The following is a 14,862-nucleotide window of genomic DNA, read 5'->3' on the forward strand; positions in this document are numbered from 1 at the left end:
GTCATTGTTGTGCAGAACAGCGCGTGTGTTTGTGTCCGTGCGGCCCGATGTCCCCGCGCCTCCAGAGCTGCTGGGGCCCAAAGACGCGCTGCCGCTGCTGCTGCTCGGTCCGGGGAGAGGAGGCAGCTACACGCATCTCCTCTGCTGCCTCTAATCCATATTCTAAATATTAAGAAACACAAAGCAATATAAATTATCCACCTGTAAATTAGTTTGTGCCATTACCTTTAAAAAATACGTCACTTTAACCTTATATCTGTTTTTAAAGTATTGGGATTTGGGACTGGTCTGTAGAAATCTACATTTTTTACATTTCACCCTTTAAACAAAGTGGAAAACTCACTTTACACTTAAGTCTTTCACGACTTGGCCCTTTACTAATGTTCAGAGATCATTAAAATGTCCACTACTTCCTGCGTTAAGGGGCAGAGCTGCGTAACTGTGCGTAAAATCTCTGCACCTTTATTAAAATGTGAGATTTTCTCCTCTATGCGCATTTTATTTGAGACCAACACAATTTGATAACTTCTGTGTTTTCTGTCTTCAGCTTCTGATTGACTCTGAGGCGCAGAGCCCCCCCCTTCTTCTCTCAGGCCTCTATAATCGAGTTCTCTTGATTTGTGGATCAATCACTGACAGAATCTGGTGCTGCCTTGTTCCAGCTTCTGGAATCTGAAATTTAACTTTTTTCTCAGCTGAAGTTTAAATCTGTCAAATAGATTTTTTTGTCTTGAAGCCTCAGAGATTTTTTAATTTAGAGGCTTTTTAAAAATGCATTTAGATGCTGCAGGTATAGGCTGCAAATTCAATGATCATGAATTGATTTCAGAGTAATTGTAATTAAGGCCTTAAATTGTGTTGGTGGCCCTGCAGAGTCAATGTGCTGCAACTTACACATGCAGACAAAACACAAGCAAATTATATTTATGTATTATAATTTGACAACATACTCACACATGCAAGTACAACACAACCAGACAGACACACTGCGAATACACACAACCCAACATACATGATGGAAACAGTTGTGCTCACAGGGGACACACAAAAGTAATGAAACCTGTAGTAGACTTTACCTCATTTCCAACACACAACTTCAGTTACTTCAATAAAGTCACAAATTGTGTTTCATCCCTGGATTGTGTCCCCTGGAAACACTTCTATCATCTTGCAGCGAGTTTGTGAATTTGGATGTCGTGCATGTTGTGCTGCAGCGTTTTTCTGTAAATTTGCTTGTGTTGTCTGTTTTGTCCTGTGTTGTGTTGAGTTGTGTTGAGTTGTGTTGATGTCCCTCGGCCAGGAACTTCCGCTCAAGTTAACAGAGGCCTGTAGGATTTCTCAGGTGTGGAACTACACAACCTCAAATATACCCAACACATGTTTAGTTGATACTACAATGAAGTATCAACTAAACGAACTACAGGGATTCAATCTTACATATAGTAGCTGGCTTTGTGCTGCTAAGTGTGTTTCTTTATCATATTTGGTTATGTTGTTGTCAGTGTTCACAAATAAAAGAAGATTTTTGTGTTTATTGCCGCGTGTTGTGTTGATCTCTCTCTGCACCATGTGAACTCTCAGTTGTGCGACTACAACAACAACCTGTTACAGAATATGCATTCAGCTGATGTGTGGATTCCCCCTTTTGTAAAACAACCACATGAAGCAGGCGACGGTGTTAAAATGCACAGAACACAATGTATGAACACTGGGACCTCGTGTTCAGCCTCAAACTAACTTGAGAAAAAACAAAACCCTCAAATTTCCTTTCTATATTTTTACACTTTTTTTTTTGGAGAGAGAGAAGGGGATGGAGGAGGAGGGGGGAATTACATCCCTCAGCCAATCAGAAACATCTGAATCTGCATCATGTAGTTGTACTGCTCCTTTAAGACTTGACTTTTTTTCAACTCCCAGCCTCATACAAGGAGCTCTTTAAGCCCCGGTGCCGACACACAGAGCAGGCATTCATACTCGGGCAGCGCAACGAGGGGGCTGGGGATCGAGCGTCACTTTGGAAACTCGGGAACTCACGGATTCTCGTGCTAAACCGGCGACCTCCTTTTCTCATTACTGAAGTAAGGCGCTTAGCATTTCCAACTCTTTCCTCTCTGCTGCCTCTCACTCTGATGGTGTGACGAACGAAGCCCGACTCACAATTACACCTTCGCCATTAGAATTATGATTTTTATTGTTGTTCTTATTGTTGTTTCAGGGTGTGTGCGTAATGGGACTGTGGCAAAATTACTTATTTGTTTATTGTGAAACTTCAATGTCAGATTTTGGATCATCTGAGAATAACCTCTTGCTTTTACAGTTTCTAAATGTAAAACAAACTCTTTTAAATTTGCTTTCACTGTTTTTTATTATAACGAATTGATTTCTCAGATGATTTAATTTTGACGTGTTGCTCCTCATCATTTGTCAACACTGACGATTTTCCTAACCACGGATCTTTTTTCATAGGATTCAGCAAAAGCAAAACTTATTAGTGGATGAAGAGGTTTTTAAAAAGTTGGAGGAGATTGTAAAACAATCCACAAACAAACTATGCGCTGTTGTAAAATCTAATTGAAACAGTAAAGTTTCTAACAAGCAAATTAAGGCCAACTTATTGTCAAATCGAGCGGCGGTAATGAGTTCACAGACCCGGAATTCATCACACACAGTAAATATGCTCAGTAATGAAAATACTAGAACACAAAGTACATGTCTTCAGATAATGGTTCATATGAGATTTGCTTTTACAAACTTTACAGGGTGAGTTAAGCGCAGAGACGAGTCTTTATTTTCATTTCAGACGCTGCGTATGAGAGAAATAACTTAGTTTACAATTTATATGTTCAGTGACAAAAGGAAATTATCACCACTCAGTCAAGTGACTGCTGCCATTTCTCTTTGCTCTCTTTCACGATACGTTATATGTGATTACAAGTGAGTCTTGCAAACACAGAAAACACGTGCGTAAAAAGGCGTTCGGTGCCAATTGCGCACGACGTTTTACGCACGGTGCCTCTGCGTTTCAGACGCGATGACAGCCTGTGAAGTGGCCCTGTTACAAACCAGGTGGCGAGCGACTGTCATTTATCATTAATGCAACTCGGACAGATGGTGAAGCTTCGCCCACACGAAGCTTAATTAAACAGATGTTGAACTTTTACTTAGAGCCACTGAAAAATCATTGGTTCGTTCAAAAGAGTGTTTAAACCAGTAGATGACACAGAAATGTAGAAATTAATAATCATGTATGTTCATAAATGTTTTGTTAAAAAGTGGTGAATCCTTTTTTCTCCTCAAATATAAAGGGGTGCAGTAACCTGAGTGTGAAGTGAGTGAGTTCCACCACTTCACCGACAGAAGAAAACACAAACTCGTTTCTTTTAGTGTCACTTAAACGTGGGCGAGATTCACTAATTCCCCTGCAACATGATCCCGGAGTGGGGGGGGGGGGACAAACCGGCGCCGCTGGTTCACGGGAAGTTCGCTGATTCACGTCCAGGACGTAAAGTTCGGGGCCCGGGTGTTGATTTAATGGGTAAAAAACAAGGACGCATTTTGCAGCCGCCGACACAGACTCGCTCCTGTTCCACAAACACACTGTGTCCAAGTCACACGCGCGCACATGAGGTTTATATTTCCAGCGCCAGGTTGTGTTGATCCAGGGACTGCGGGGTATAAATCCAAGACTGTGCTGCCCATTACAACACCTGGTCCCCGGGGAGCCTGGGATAACTGCGAGCCCTTAAACAGTAGCTGTAAAGGGGGGGTGGGGTAGGGTGGTGGGGGGAGCTCTGCAAAGATCCAACTTATATAAAAAACCCAGACACTGAAGAAATAAAAAAAAAAGGGAATGATCCGTTTTTAAAAAAGGAGTTTAGACAATATTCTGCGCCTTTTACGCACGTGCTGGATTTACAGCCGAGGCCTCAGTGGGGCTTTTGCCTCCTTCCTTATTTCAGAGGGTAGTAAATGTTGACATTTAACAGAAAACCACTTGAGCCTCTTCTCATGACTTCGCATGAATGCAACAGGGAAAAGATCACAGATGCAAAAGTCCCTCAAAAGGCCAATTTTATTGGGTTAAAAAATCTGGGGTGGGGCCATCAGGTTAGTTTTTTAGGTTTGATTCCTCTGTGGAAATGTGCAAACTCACTTCTCACAGTGTCCTGACTTGTTAGCACCTCCTCCCCCCCCGCCCCCCCAGATGTGTCGGTGAGGTTGTAGTCGCCCAATGAACCAGGCTCCGTCCCTGCCCCTGATCCAACTGAACCCCTCACCGCTCTGTTGCAGGTCTCCGCTGCTGAGGTCCAATCGCGGGATTCACGGAGGAGAGAGAGAAGGGGACGTCAGGAGGGAAGTGTGTGCGGGTGAGTTTGGCGCAGTAATCTGTGCATTAGCAGGTAAACTGGGGTCCAAGGTGCGCACTGAGCCGCCTATGATACCAACCACCCGGATGGAAAGAACTTTAATGTGGAATCCTCACAGAGTTTTGCAACGGAGGCTGAGAGTAGAGACAGACTGGCAGTTTATATTATAACTTAGAGGAGCCAGAGAAGAGACAGGTCAGATCAGCAGTCAGCCGACACTCCGCACTCTGTAGGATCAACAGCAACAGGGACCCGAACAGGCACAGCTCAGCATTTGTAGGAACAGGCCTTTGCGTCCTCTGCGCACCTGGAGGTTTGTGTGTGTGTAGGAAGATGTCCAGAGACGAGCAGAGCTTGTCGGAGGTGGAGCTCAGTCCCGGCATGTCGGACGACAGCCGCTCCCTGTCCCCGGGTCACTCCTCCGGGGCCACGGGCAGCGGGGACTCGCCTCTCCGGCAGCCGGCGCAGCTGGCGGGTCTGGACGACGCGTCGGCGGGCTGCTCCTCTGTGAAATCCGACGACGAGGACGACCGCTTCCCGGCAGGAATCCGCGAGGCGGTGAGTCAGGTGCTCAACTGCTACGACTGGACCCTCGTGCCCATGCCCGTGCGCGTGAACACCGGCGGCAAGAGCAAGCCGCACGTGAAGAGGCCCATGAACGCGTTCATGGTTTGGGCGCAGGCGGCGCGGAGGAAACTGGCCGATCAACACCCGCACCTGCACAACGCGGAGCTCAGCAAGACCCTGGGGAAGCTGTGGAGGTGAGGAGGCCACTTTACTGTGATAGTTCACCTACTGTCCAATGCACGTTGTGTGCGTGTAGCTGGGAGACGTGGACGGTAAACAGGGGGTTGGAGGAGTTCAGGACATGTAGGGGCCAGTGGAGCTGGAGATACTCAGATATCTACAAACTAGGCTTTGATACTTCTAAATAAATGTTCTGGATGAATCTTCAGGTTTCAAGAAACATTAAACGCTTTATTCAGGGGTCTGAGTTTTTTGGGAAAGGGCTTCAGGAGAGGTAGATGTGTGTTTGTGGTCAGAATATTAAGTATAAAAGGACAAAGCGTCTCTCTTGTTGTCCCCAATATTTCCCAGAAAACATGTTTTCCACGCTCTGAATAGCAACAACTCGATCATCTGATCTCTACCACCTCAACCCCCATCGTTCTAACCTCAAAATGTCATACCCTCACTCACATGGATTTAACTTGAGGCCAGCATCGTGCACGTAGACTCACCCCAGCACCGTGGTGATTAAATTGATATTCATTCCCCTATTTTTGTCTTAAGTCTTTCTAGTTTTTCCATAATGTAATGATGGCTGTCATTTTCTAATGAGCGAGGACACAACACCCCCATGTAAGTGTATCTGCGGCATAATGTTTTCTGTAAAATGTATCTGCTGTAAATTACTGAGACTTTTCAGAGATAAGTCTCATTTTCCTGCTTTCGGACCCGGCTCAGCAGCTGAAGAACCAGAGTCTGTGTAGCTGCCGTGGTCACATGTCCCCGAGTCCAGACTCATTTCATACACCGTTTAATTCTTGGCCACTTGACTGGAGCGACTGCGGCTCCTGAGGGAATAAGAGTGGTTTTCAGAGCCGCTCAGCTGAAAGTACAGCCTTTCACCTCTGAGCGTTAAAAGTACAAGAAGATGTTTCACGTTATTTAAACTCCAATTTTATATTTCAAATATTTCTGAGTCAAGAATCCACCTGAATTCATGTGTGTGGCTAATTGTTCACTGAACCCTCACAGTTCTTAAAGTTTAAACTTCAGTCGGAACTCTTTGCTTCAACACTCACCATTTCCTCACCAGAAAGGTCACAGAGGTTAAATTCATTAGCGTTGTGGGGATCCAGCATTAATTAGATGAAGACTTGACCTTGGGCTCAGGCCTGATTGGTTAATTGGCTCAGAATCACAATGAGCAGGGAGGCTGAGGAAGGTCGGGGGGTTCTCATGCCATCTCCAGCCATCAGTGGTATTAAGTAGCTCAGGTCAAGTTTTCAGACAGGATGCTTCTAAGGCCTCATTATGTCATTAGTATCCAGAAGTCAAACCCCCGAGGCTGACATCAGATACAGCTGTGAAGAAGCTACTTGCTGCAACATATACTACAGCAACTATATCAAATAAAAAGTTATAAATTATTAAATCCTCTTGTAGAATACTATATATTTACAGCAGTGTGAGGCGTGTGTTGAGTTTTCTTCTTTTATGTTAACAAACACAACCATCTTGGTATCTTCTTTCCATCAAAGACTCCTCAATGAGAGCGACAAGCGGCCCTTCATCGAGGAAGCAGAGAGGCTGAGGAAGCAGCACAAGAAAGACTACCCTGACTACAAGTACCAGCCCCGGCGCCGCAAGAACGGAAAGCTTGGCTCCGGGTCCGGAAGTGAGGCCGAAGGCCATTCGGAGGGCGAGGGCCCCCACAGCCACTCCCGCTACAAGGGCCTCCACCTGGATGTGGCCCCCAGTGGGGGAGCCAGGTCCCCTCTCACAGATGGGCACCACCCTCATGCTGCAGGTGGGCTGCAGGCTCCCTTCCACTACCCACTGATCCCTGTTACATGTGTATTAGCCTGGATGCAACTGGGCAGTGTGGCACTCAGACATTTAATGGTTTTGTCTGCCAAGAAAAAGAGCTGTAACTTAATCTGTCTTGTGTCCCTACAGGTCAGAGCCACAGTCCTCCCACACCCCCCACCACTCCCAAGACAGAGCCTCATTCTGGGAAGGCCGGAGACGGGAAGAGGGAGGTTAATGGGAACGGGGTCTCCCGTGGCACAACAGGACCGGAGGGAGGCTCAGGTGCTCCGGGATCTGGGAAACCTCACATTGACTTTGGTAATGTGGACATTGGTGAGATGAGCCACGAGGTCATGGCCAACATGGAGCCGTTTGATGTCAATGAGTTTGACCAGTATCTTCCCCCTAATGGGCACCCGGGGGTGGGACAGAGTGCTGGGGGGGCTGCAGCTGCAACAGCCTCCCCAGCCTCAGCGTACACCTACGGCATCTCCTCAGCTCTGGCAGCGGCCAGTGGACACTCAGCTGCCTGGCTCTCCAAGCAGCAGCCTCCGCAGCAGCATCACGGCTCCAGTCTGAGCTCAGACCCGTCCAAGGCCCAGATTAAGAGTGAGGCTGGGGGCGCCGGGGGCCACTTTGCAGAGGCCGTCACAGCAGGGTCCCATGTGACATATGCGCCCCTCAGCCTTCCTCACTACAGTTCTGCTTTCCCCTCACTGGCCTCTAGGGCTCAGTTTGCTGAATATGCTGATCATCAGGCCTCAGGGTCGTACTACGCCCACTCCAGCCAGGCCTCGGGGTTGTACTCCGCCTTCTCTTACATGGGGCCCTCCCAGAGGCCCCTGTATACGCCCATCAGCGACCCAGCCAGCGTGCAGCAGTCGCACAGCCCCACACACTGGGAACAGCCCGTCTACACTACCCTGTCGCGGCCATGACAGATAACGATTCCAGAGGGCACTGGTGCAGGCTCAGCCCCCATGTCAGACCCAAGGAGCTACAGCGGCCACAGCAACAACAACAGCCGAGCTGCTGGTATCGATGGTCAAAGCGGTCTGGGCTGTGGGGAGTGGGCCGGCACCGGAGGAGGAGGAGGAGGCTGGGGAGGCCCAAGGGGAGGAACCCCGTACTGCGCCTTCCCGGACGCAGAAATGCTGTCGCAGCCCAAGTACGAGCTTGGCCCGTGGTGCTATCGAGGCGTGGTTGAGTATTAGGGCCGGACAGAGTAGTAGTAAGAGTGTGTTACTTTGACGGAGCAAAGAAAAAAACAAACACTCACCGAGCACTGCAGAGTTTCAGGTTAGATTCCCAGCAGCAAAGCCTTTGACACAACAACACAACGAGAAGTGTTCACAGGTGTCATTGGTTTGTTGACTCACTGCGAATCAGAGGAGGCAAACTGAGGGACAATGGACCACAATGAAAATTACATCTGATGCGATAAGGTCAGAAGCTTGACCTGCGTAACGTAGAGCGGACTGAGAGGGAGTCACTCTCATCTACGTACAAGAAGAATGGGAGAGAGCCGAATCATTTGGCTGTGGCCCATTAACTTCTCAGGCAAGGCCTTCATCAGACAGATGTTAGTTTGGTATTGCTTTTGGAAATCAATACGACAAATACACTCTGTTGGATTCTGAGGAACATTTGTCCTGATTTTTATTCAAATTTTTGTGCCGTGTTCACTTCAAAAGACTTTTGTAAACGCAACGAACACACATGGAAGAAAAACGCCGGAAAACCATGTGAACTTTTGTGAAGTGAAATGTGTGTTGAGTCCGAAAAATGACGACTATTATCAGGATAGTCGATGAAATGTACTTGAAATAACTAATGTACGTGTACTGATGCATACAGATATGAAATATTTGTAAAACAACCAAAGTTTTGAAACCAAAACTTTAGAACTAGAGAAGAAACGTTACAGAGGTTCCTCCCAACGAGACACTTAACACTACCTGACGTAGCTTCTTTCTGAGCTTAACTTTTCATACCTGACTTATATAAAATTCTTTAAAGTCTTTTCGTGTCAAATATTCCTGTTGCTTTTCTTTTTACCCACAAAAGCACTGATGACTGATTATTCAAGTTCGTATTTGATGTATTTGTGGAGAAGATTCATGGTCAAGACAAATCTATTTATACTTTCTACATTGAAATGTCAGATTACAGAATATATGATAGAAGCTTTTGCTTTGTTTTCACTTTTTTGACTGTGACGATGCCGTCAAACGCTTTTTGCCATTATTATCTCCTCTGGAATCCTGCACCGCTGCTTTTCTCTGCCACAGATACACTTTTTTTTTAATGTCACATGTTTTTAATACAGTTTTTGTATCTTTAGAAAAAGCTATTTTCATACAGTTTCAGTGATACTCAGCCAACACTGAGAAGCAGTTGCCAGAGATTAAAACCAGCAGGAGTTAAAAACATTTTAACACGGCCTAATATTAAACATAAACTGGGCCTTGTCCTCAATAAAACTTGTGACTAACACATGGTGCAGTGAAGAGAAAAGCTGTTTTTGTTCAATCCTGTTTGTGTCTTTTTCTATTTTTTTTTGTAAACCATTAGTTAACCTGTTTTTTTCCATAATGTCTTTTATAATCTCTTTTTAATCTTTATGGTGAATAGTGTGTTTCCACGTATAACGTCTCTCCCTCAACACAGAAGTGTTCAAACATCATTTATTTGCTTTGTTATCATGTTTATCACAGATATATTCTCATTACTGGACACAGATGTAAACGATACGCATGCAGCACTGCTTGTTTTAAATCACGGTCCACCGGTGCTATAAGCCCATGTTTATTTAACCATTTACCTCCAGCACAAGCAGCCATTTTCACATCTGTATTGTTGTAATGTTGCTTTGAATTCGACATTTTCCTATTTATATTTGTTCTGTTGCTTCTTGTGTGTGTGTCAGTTAAATGTTTTTCTCCATTTAGAGGAAAACGTTTGACTGTTGTAGTATTTAATCTTTTCCTTCTTGTATAACTGTCGCCACAACTTCTAAATAACAGCGGGGCCGCGAGCCGTATCATGTGATGATGACTAACTTTTACCCTCACTTGAAATAAAGCTATTATTTCTGCTTTCATACAAGTCTGCCTCTTGAAACGTTTCCACAGTGGAACAAACACACCTCAGCAGCCTGAACAACAACTGCAGTACAACAACAACAACAAACAATAACCGGAAAACAAACCCCATTTTCAAAACTACTAATTGACCCCATTATAGAAATATTCCTTTTGTTATCGAAGCCCTGGTCTGGTCGTCATTAATCACACATAACAACAGAGGCACATGCCTCCGTGGCTCAAAGCTCTGCTCACATTCTCTGAATAATCTCTCCAGCTAATGGATAATTCACTTTAACTGCAACTCAGAGCTTCAGCAGTCCACCACTGACCATCAGCAGAGTGTGTGATGGTGCTGTGTGTGTGTGTGTGTGTGTGTGTGTGTGTGTGTGTGTGTGTGCAGGCGGTGACTGAGACAATGTGTTACACTACAATAGCAGAGGAAGTCTTCATATTCACGTATTGTCGTTCGCAGTCGATTACTGCAGATGAAATGTTCCCCCGACAGAACCTGAGCTAATATACTTGGTTCTACTTGCCCATATGCATATCTCCAGTTGGTTATAGTGTGCATGTACGTGTGCGTGTCGCAGGTTAAGCCTGACTCCTAATTCCCTCCCTTTAATCGGCTGTGTGATACTTTGCAGAGACAAAGAGGGCCATTGAGGGAGAGTTGGGCCGGGAGGGGAGGGGGGGTGAATCAGGGCAATGAGGCAGCCTTACCCATAACTGCCTGGCCTGTAGCTTCACTGGGATACAAAGGGACTCTCATACACTCCCTGCACATAGACCCTGCAACCCCCCCACCCCCCCCCTCCTCTCTCCCGCACACTCAGCCCATCCACGGAGAAACGCACTCTTCAGGTTGGAGCGGCAACGAGAATCAAACATTCCACAAGTTAAGAAAAGTGACCCGGAGAGAAGACGCAGGTCGAAGCAGGTGTCGACATCGATCGTCAGTGCATCACCGCCACCGAACAGGGCAGAGCTAAATCATGTGGGGTGGGGGTCTGTGTTCTTGTCTCAGACATACTGACACTTTGAAGGAATTGTTAAAATCTGGTTTGCATACAGGAGAATACTCAGTTGATCTGATTCTGTAAAGTGACACGTTGGACAGTCGGTCCTGACACAGACACAAAGCGCTGGGAAGCAAACAACTCATAAGAAGTATGAGCAGACATTTTGCCGATGGAGAACTTTATGAAACCATAAGCAAAGAAACTTTTGAATTTACACAAGTTACAACATTGACCAATTCAGCTAAATGTTTTTTACTGCATTAGAAGTCATTATTCTCAGCTGTTCTCTCTCAGAGACACAAAAAAAGGCCCTGAGCTCATATGTAGAGTAAAACAACCACAAAGATGGAATCATATTGGACCAAAGCTTATAAAATCTGTAAAGAAATATAATATGTGTAGAATCAAGAGTAAGAGTCCACTCGATTTATCAGAATGTATCATCCAGCAGGAATCTGATGTGAGGAACTGTCGGGGCTCAAAAGGTAAAAGAACAGAGCTGCTGGAAAAAGACAGATCATAAAGTATTTGTGTGAAAACCAGAGTTTACAAAACTGAACCAACTGGAGTCGGAGAATAAATCTAAAAAGAAAAGATATGACGATATGAAAAACAAAAATCAAATGAAGTAGAGAGTAAAATAAGTCAGATCCTCAGCAGGGTTAAGAGCGACCTGATGCTGGCCTCACTGTGGTGGGGGCTGCTGAGTGTCACATGGGATCCCCCACCCCCACCCCCCTCTCCATCTCGTGAAAGGAGTGTAACGCCGGCCTGAGGCTCTGTCTCCTCCAATCAAAAGCCCCACAGATTAAAGCAGTTTTTTTCCAGAAATTACTAACATGACTGTGGCTACAGCCAATTATAGATACCAGTACAAACTGGCTTCTTGATAACGATGTTTTTCATATCTGTGAGACGTGATAAACACGAGAGAGAGATTCACGCCTCCTGCTGTGTCTTTATCTGACACCAACAGTTGTGATGCCTTCATATACATGGTCATGTGTATACACTGGAAATATAACACAGAGCATCATGACAACTGTAACACTGGATCAGATGCAGAACTCGTCAGGCTGTCACAGTCACTCATGATAATAAAAGACAGGCTTGTAAATAAAAGAAAAAAGATTAGAGCTTATTTAACTAAGAAGTCAGTATTTGACCTGATTAAAGCAGAATGGATTCTGTTCCCGATACATCGAAGATCAGTTTGCGGAGTTTGATTTGACAAATACAAGCAATGTGAATTTTTGGCATTAATGTTGATCTGTTTTCTATATAACAGGAGTTACTTAAGTAGCTGCTGTTGCATCTTTGAGTTTGGTTGAATAACACAATGTCCACTTGGAAATACTGTGAAACTATTTCATGTAGAGCTCTAAAAATCATGATAACCAGCCCTTTTATCAGTATAATATAAATGTAGGTTGAAGATAAATAAATTAAACTTCTACAGTTCACTTTAACTTATCATTACTCGATTTTACCGTTAACTCCTATTCACACAGATATAAACGATGTGTTAACTTCAAATTGCAGTGAGAGAGTTAGTGTCAATGAATCATGTGAATAAGACAAAGTTATTTATACAAAAGAGTTTATTCTAAACTATAAAACAGTTTTTTTTACACAAATCATGTCTTTCCTTCAAAACAACAAGTTACAACACAGGAAGATTTCGTAAAACAAAGTAAAAGTTTGACTTGAGTTACATTTCCCCCTTGTGGTTGTTGGTTAAACTGCAGCTGATAAAACAGATGGAATCTAACTGAATTTCACCGTCGGTCCGATCCTGAGATTTTCAACCTACATTTCAAAGGTTTATATTTCAACAGAGTGACCTGGAAACTTTGTGGATCTCATGGAGACATGAGCGACTGATGGCTGCATCAGTCTAAAGTCTCCGGGGGGTTTGAGCAGCTGACTGACCTGCAGGGTGTGACTGGATAATTTAGTTTAATCTGTTATGATGAGCTCGTCACAGCCCCAGTCCTCGTAACTCCCGTCAGGAAGGTACCTGCGGATGATGATGGGAATCTTTCTGCACCTGTTGGGGGGGGGACGAAAAGAGAAGTCTGGGTGAGACACCGACCAGTGGAGAGAAGCTCAATGCTCTGCTCTTTACAGAAAGACTAAATGAAACCAAGACAACAGAGATAATTGAATTTAAAACTATAAAAAAAGATCACTTACTTAAGTTCTTTCATGGCTATTTGCAAGGGGTCGGTTTCTCCCTCCAGCTCCACCATGACTGGAGCGCACATCCTGTTGGGAAACGTTTATATCACAGTCAAAACAAATAATCCAGACAATCCTGCAGTGCAGCGACAGCACAACAGAAAAGATATCGACTTGAATAACTCATGCACTTGATCCTTGAGGAGCTGATACATAAGACAAATAAACTGTCAAGAAAACTGTTCATCTGATCATCTAACAGAAAATCTAACTGTTTCCTATCTGCTGCCTTGTTGATATTGTTGAACATCAGAATATCTTTGACCAAGCAGCTCAGTATTTACATACATATATTTTTACATGATCAAATTAAGGGATGATTATCTGAGGTTTTACAATAGATTCACACACAAGATCTTTTTTAAAACATGGTAACGTAAAGTGAATATGACGACTGAGAAGTTCATTTCTTCTGGCTTGATGAAAATTATGATTTTATCTGCCGTGCTTGGGAGAAAAAGCTGAATATTTCATTTCAGGCCAAGTTGTGTTGAGGTTAAAACACAATAACTGTGTAACCACTGGTTCTGTGACACACGTGTGGAACCACTCACGCGATCTGAAGCGCCCGTGTCCCCAGCACTCGGGCCCTCTCGTACTTGGTCATGTACGGTGTCGTGATCCTCTTCAGGTTCGCCAGATGTCCGTCTCCTGCCGGCAAGATCTGCACATGCTCCCGGTCCTCCTGCGCACACGTAGAAGACAGGTTAGGCTTATGGATTATGGATCATAACACACGTGGAGGTGGTGGCAACAACAAACTAAATGTCCTTTAAGTATCTTAAGTTACACAAAAAGCAAATATCAGAATCAAATATGAGAAAAATCAACTCTTACCTATGATCTCTTCATATTTTCTCATTGTACTTATTTCTTATTGGTCGTTATTGTATATTTTTGTACAACAGAACTTACTTTTTAGCACCAAACACCAAAACAATATGTGACAACTTACATCTTCCGGGTTTTCCAGATCATCTAATCCCTCGTCCTCTTCGGCGTCATCGAAATCTCCATCATCGAAGCTACACACGTGACAGAAAGTTTGTTAAGTTAAATGTCTCGAGATCCAGGATGACGTGAGCAACACCAGAGCTGCTAGCTAACAGGCTACACGTCAGCTAACAGGCTACACGTTATCTAACAGGCTACACGTTAGCTAGCAATGACGTACAGCGTTGTGTAAATACGTAAATAAACAAAATAAACACGCGTGTCGTTACTCACTTGTCTTCGTTGTCGGACATGTTTGAAGTTGAAGCTCGTCTGTGTCGCTGTGAATCTTTAAATCGCAAATTAGCGAAGAAACTGTTTGTTGTCAACACAAACCCACATGAGCGGTAGGACTTCCGGTGGCTCGGTGCAGCGGGGAAATGTTCCGGTCGGCCAAGAGGCCAAAGTGTGTTTCGTTCCGCTTGTTTTCCAGTGTGATCAGCTGTGCGTCACAATATTAAATGTCTCATGTTGTAAAATAAAACTAGTCTGATTTGATCTGTTTGTTTCACACACTTGAATTCTGTTGTTAAAAGTGCAGATATGAAAATATATATATATATGTATTTTGTAAATAGAACACAGCCCTTAAAATAATTAATTACATTATAAGTG

The 14,862-nt window shown here is 44.3% G+C and overlaps 2 protein-coding genes across 2 annotated transcripts; one reads left to right on the top strand and one right to left on the bottom strand.

The window, feature by feature from the left end:
- The first annotated feature begins 1,934 nt into the window (after positions 1–1,934).
- Positions 1,935–10,008, top strand: sox10 (SRY-box transcription factor 10). Its single transcript, XM_035181146.2, has 4 exons — positions 1,935–2,078; positions 4,291–5,128; positions 6,635–6,903; positions 7,053–10,008. The coding sequence occupies exons 2-4, from the start codon at positions 4,701–4,703 to the stop codon at positions 7,841–7,843; spliced, it is 1,488 nt and encodes a 495-aa protein (XP_035037037.1). The 5' UTR covers positions 1,935–2,078; positions 4,291–4,700; the 3' UTR covers positions 7,844–10,008.
- Positions 10,009–12,596: 2,588 nt separating this feature from the next.
- polr2f (RNA polymerase II, I and III subunit F) lies at positions 12,597–14,641 on the bottom strand. Its single transcript, XM_035181725.2, has 5 exons — positions 14,482–14,641; positions 14,210–14,279; positions 13,809–13,939; positions 13,210–13,281; positions 12,597–13,063 (listed from the first exon to the last, which is right to left on the bottom strand). The coding sequence occupies exons 1-5, from the start codon at positions 14,499–14,501 to the stop codon at positions 12,973–12,975; spliced, it is 384 nt and encodes a 127-aa protein (XP_035037616.1). The 5' UTR covers positions 14,502–14,641; the 3' UTR covers positions 12,597–12,972.
- Positions 14,642–14,862: the final 221 nt, after the last annotated feature.

This window comes from Hippoglossus stenolepis, chromosome 16 (genome assembly GCF_022539355.2).
Source record: "Hippoglossus stenolepis isolate QCI-W04-F060 chromosome 16, HSTE1.2, whole genome shotgun sequence".
Taxonomy (NCBI): domain Eukaryota; kingdom Metazoa; phylum Chordata; class Actinopteri; order Pleuronectiformes; family Pleuronectidae; genus Hippoglossus; species Hippoglossus stenolepis.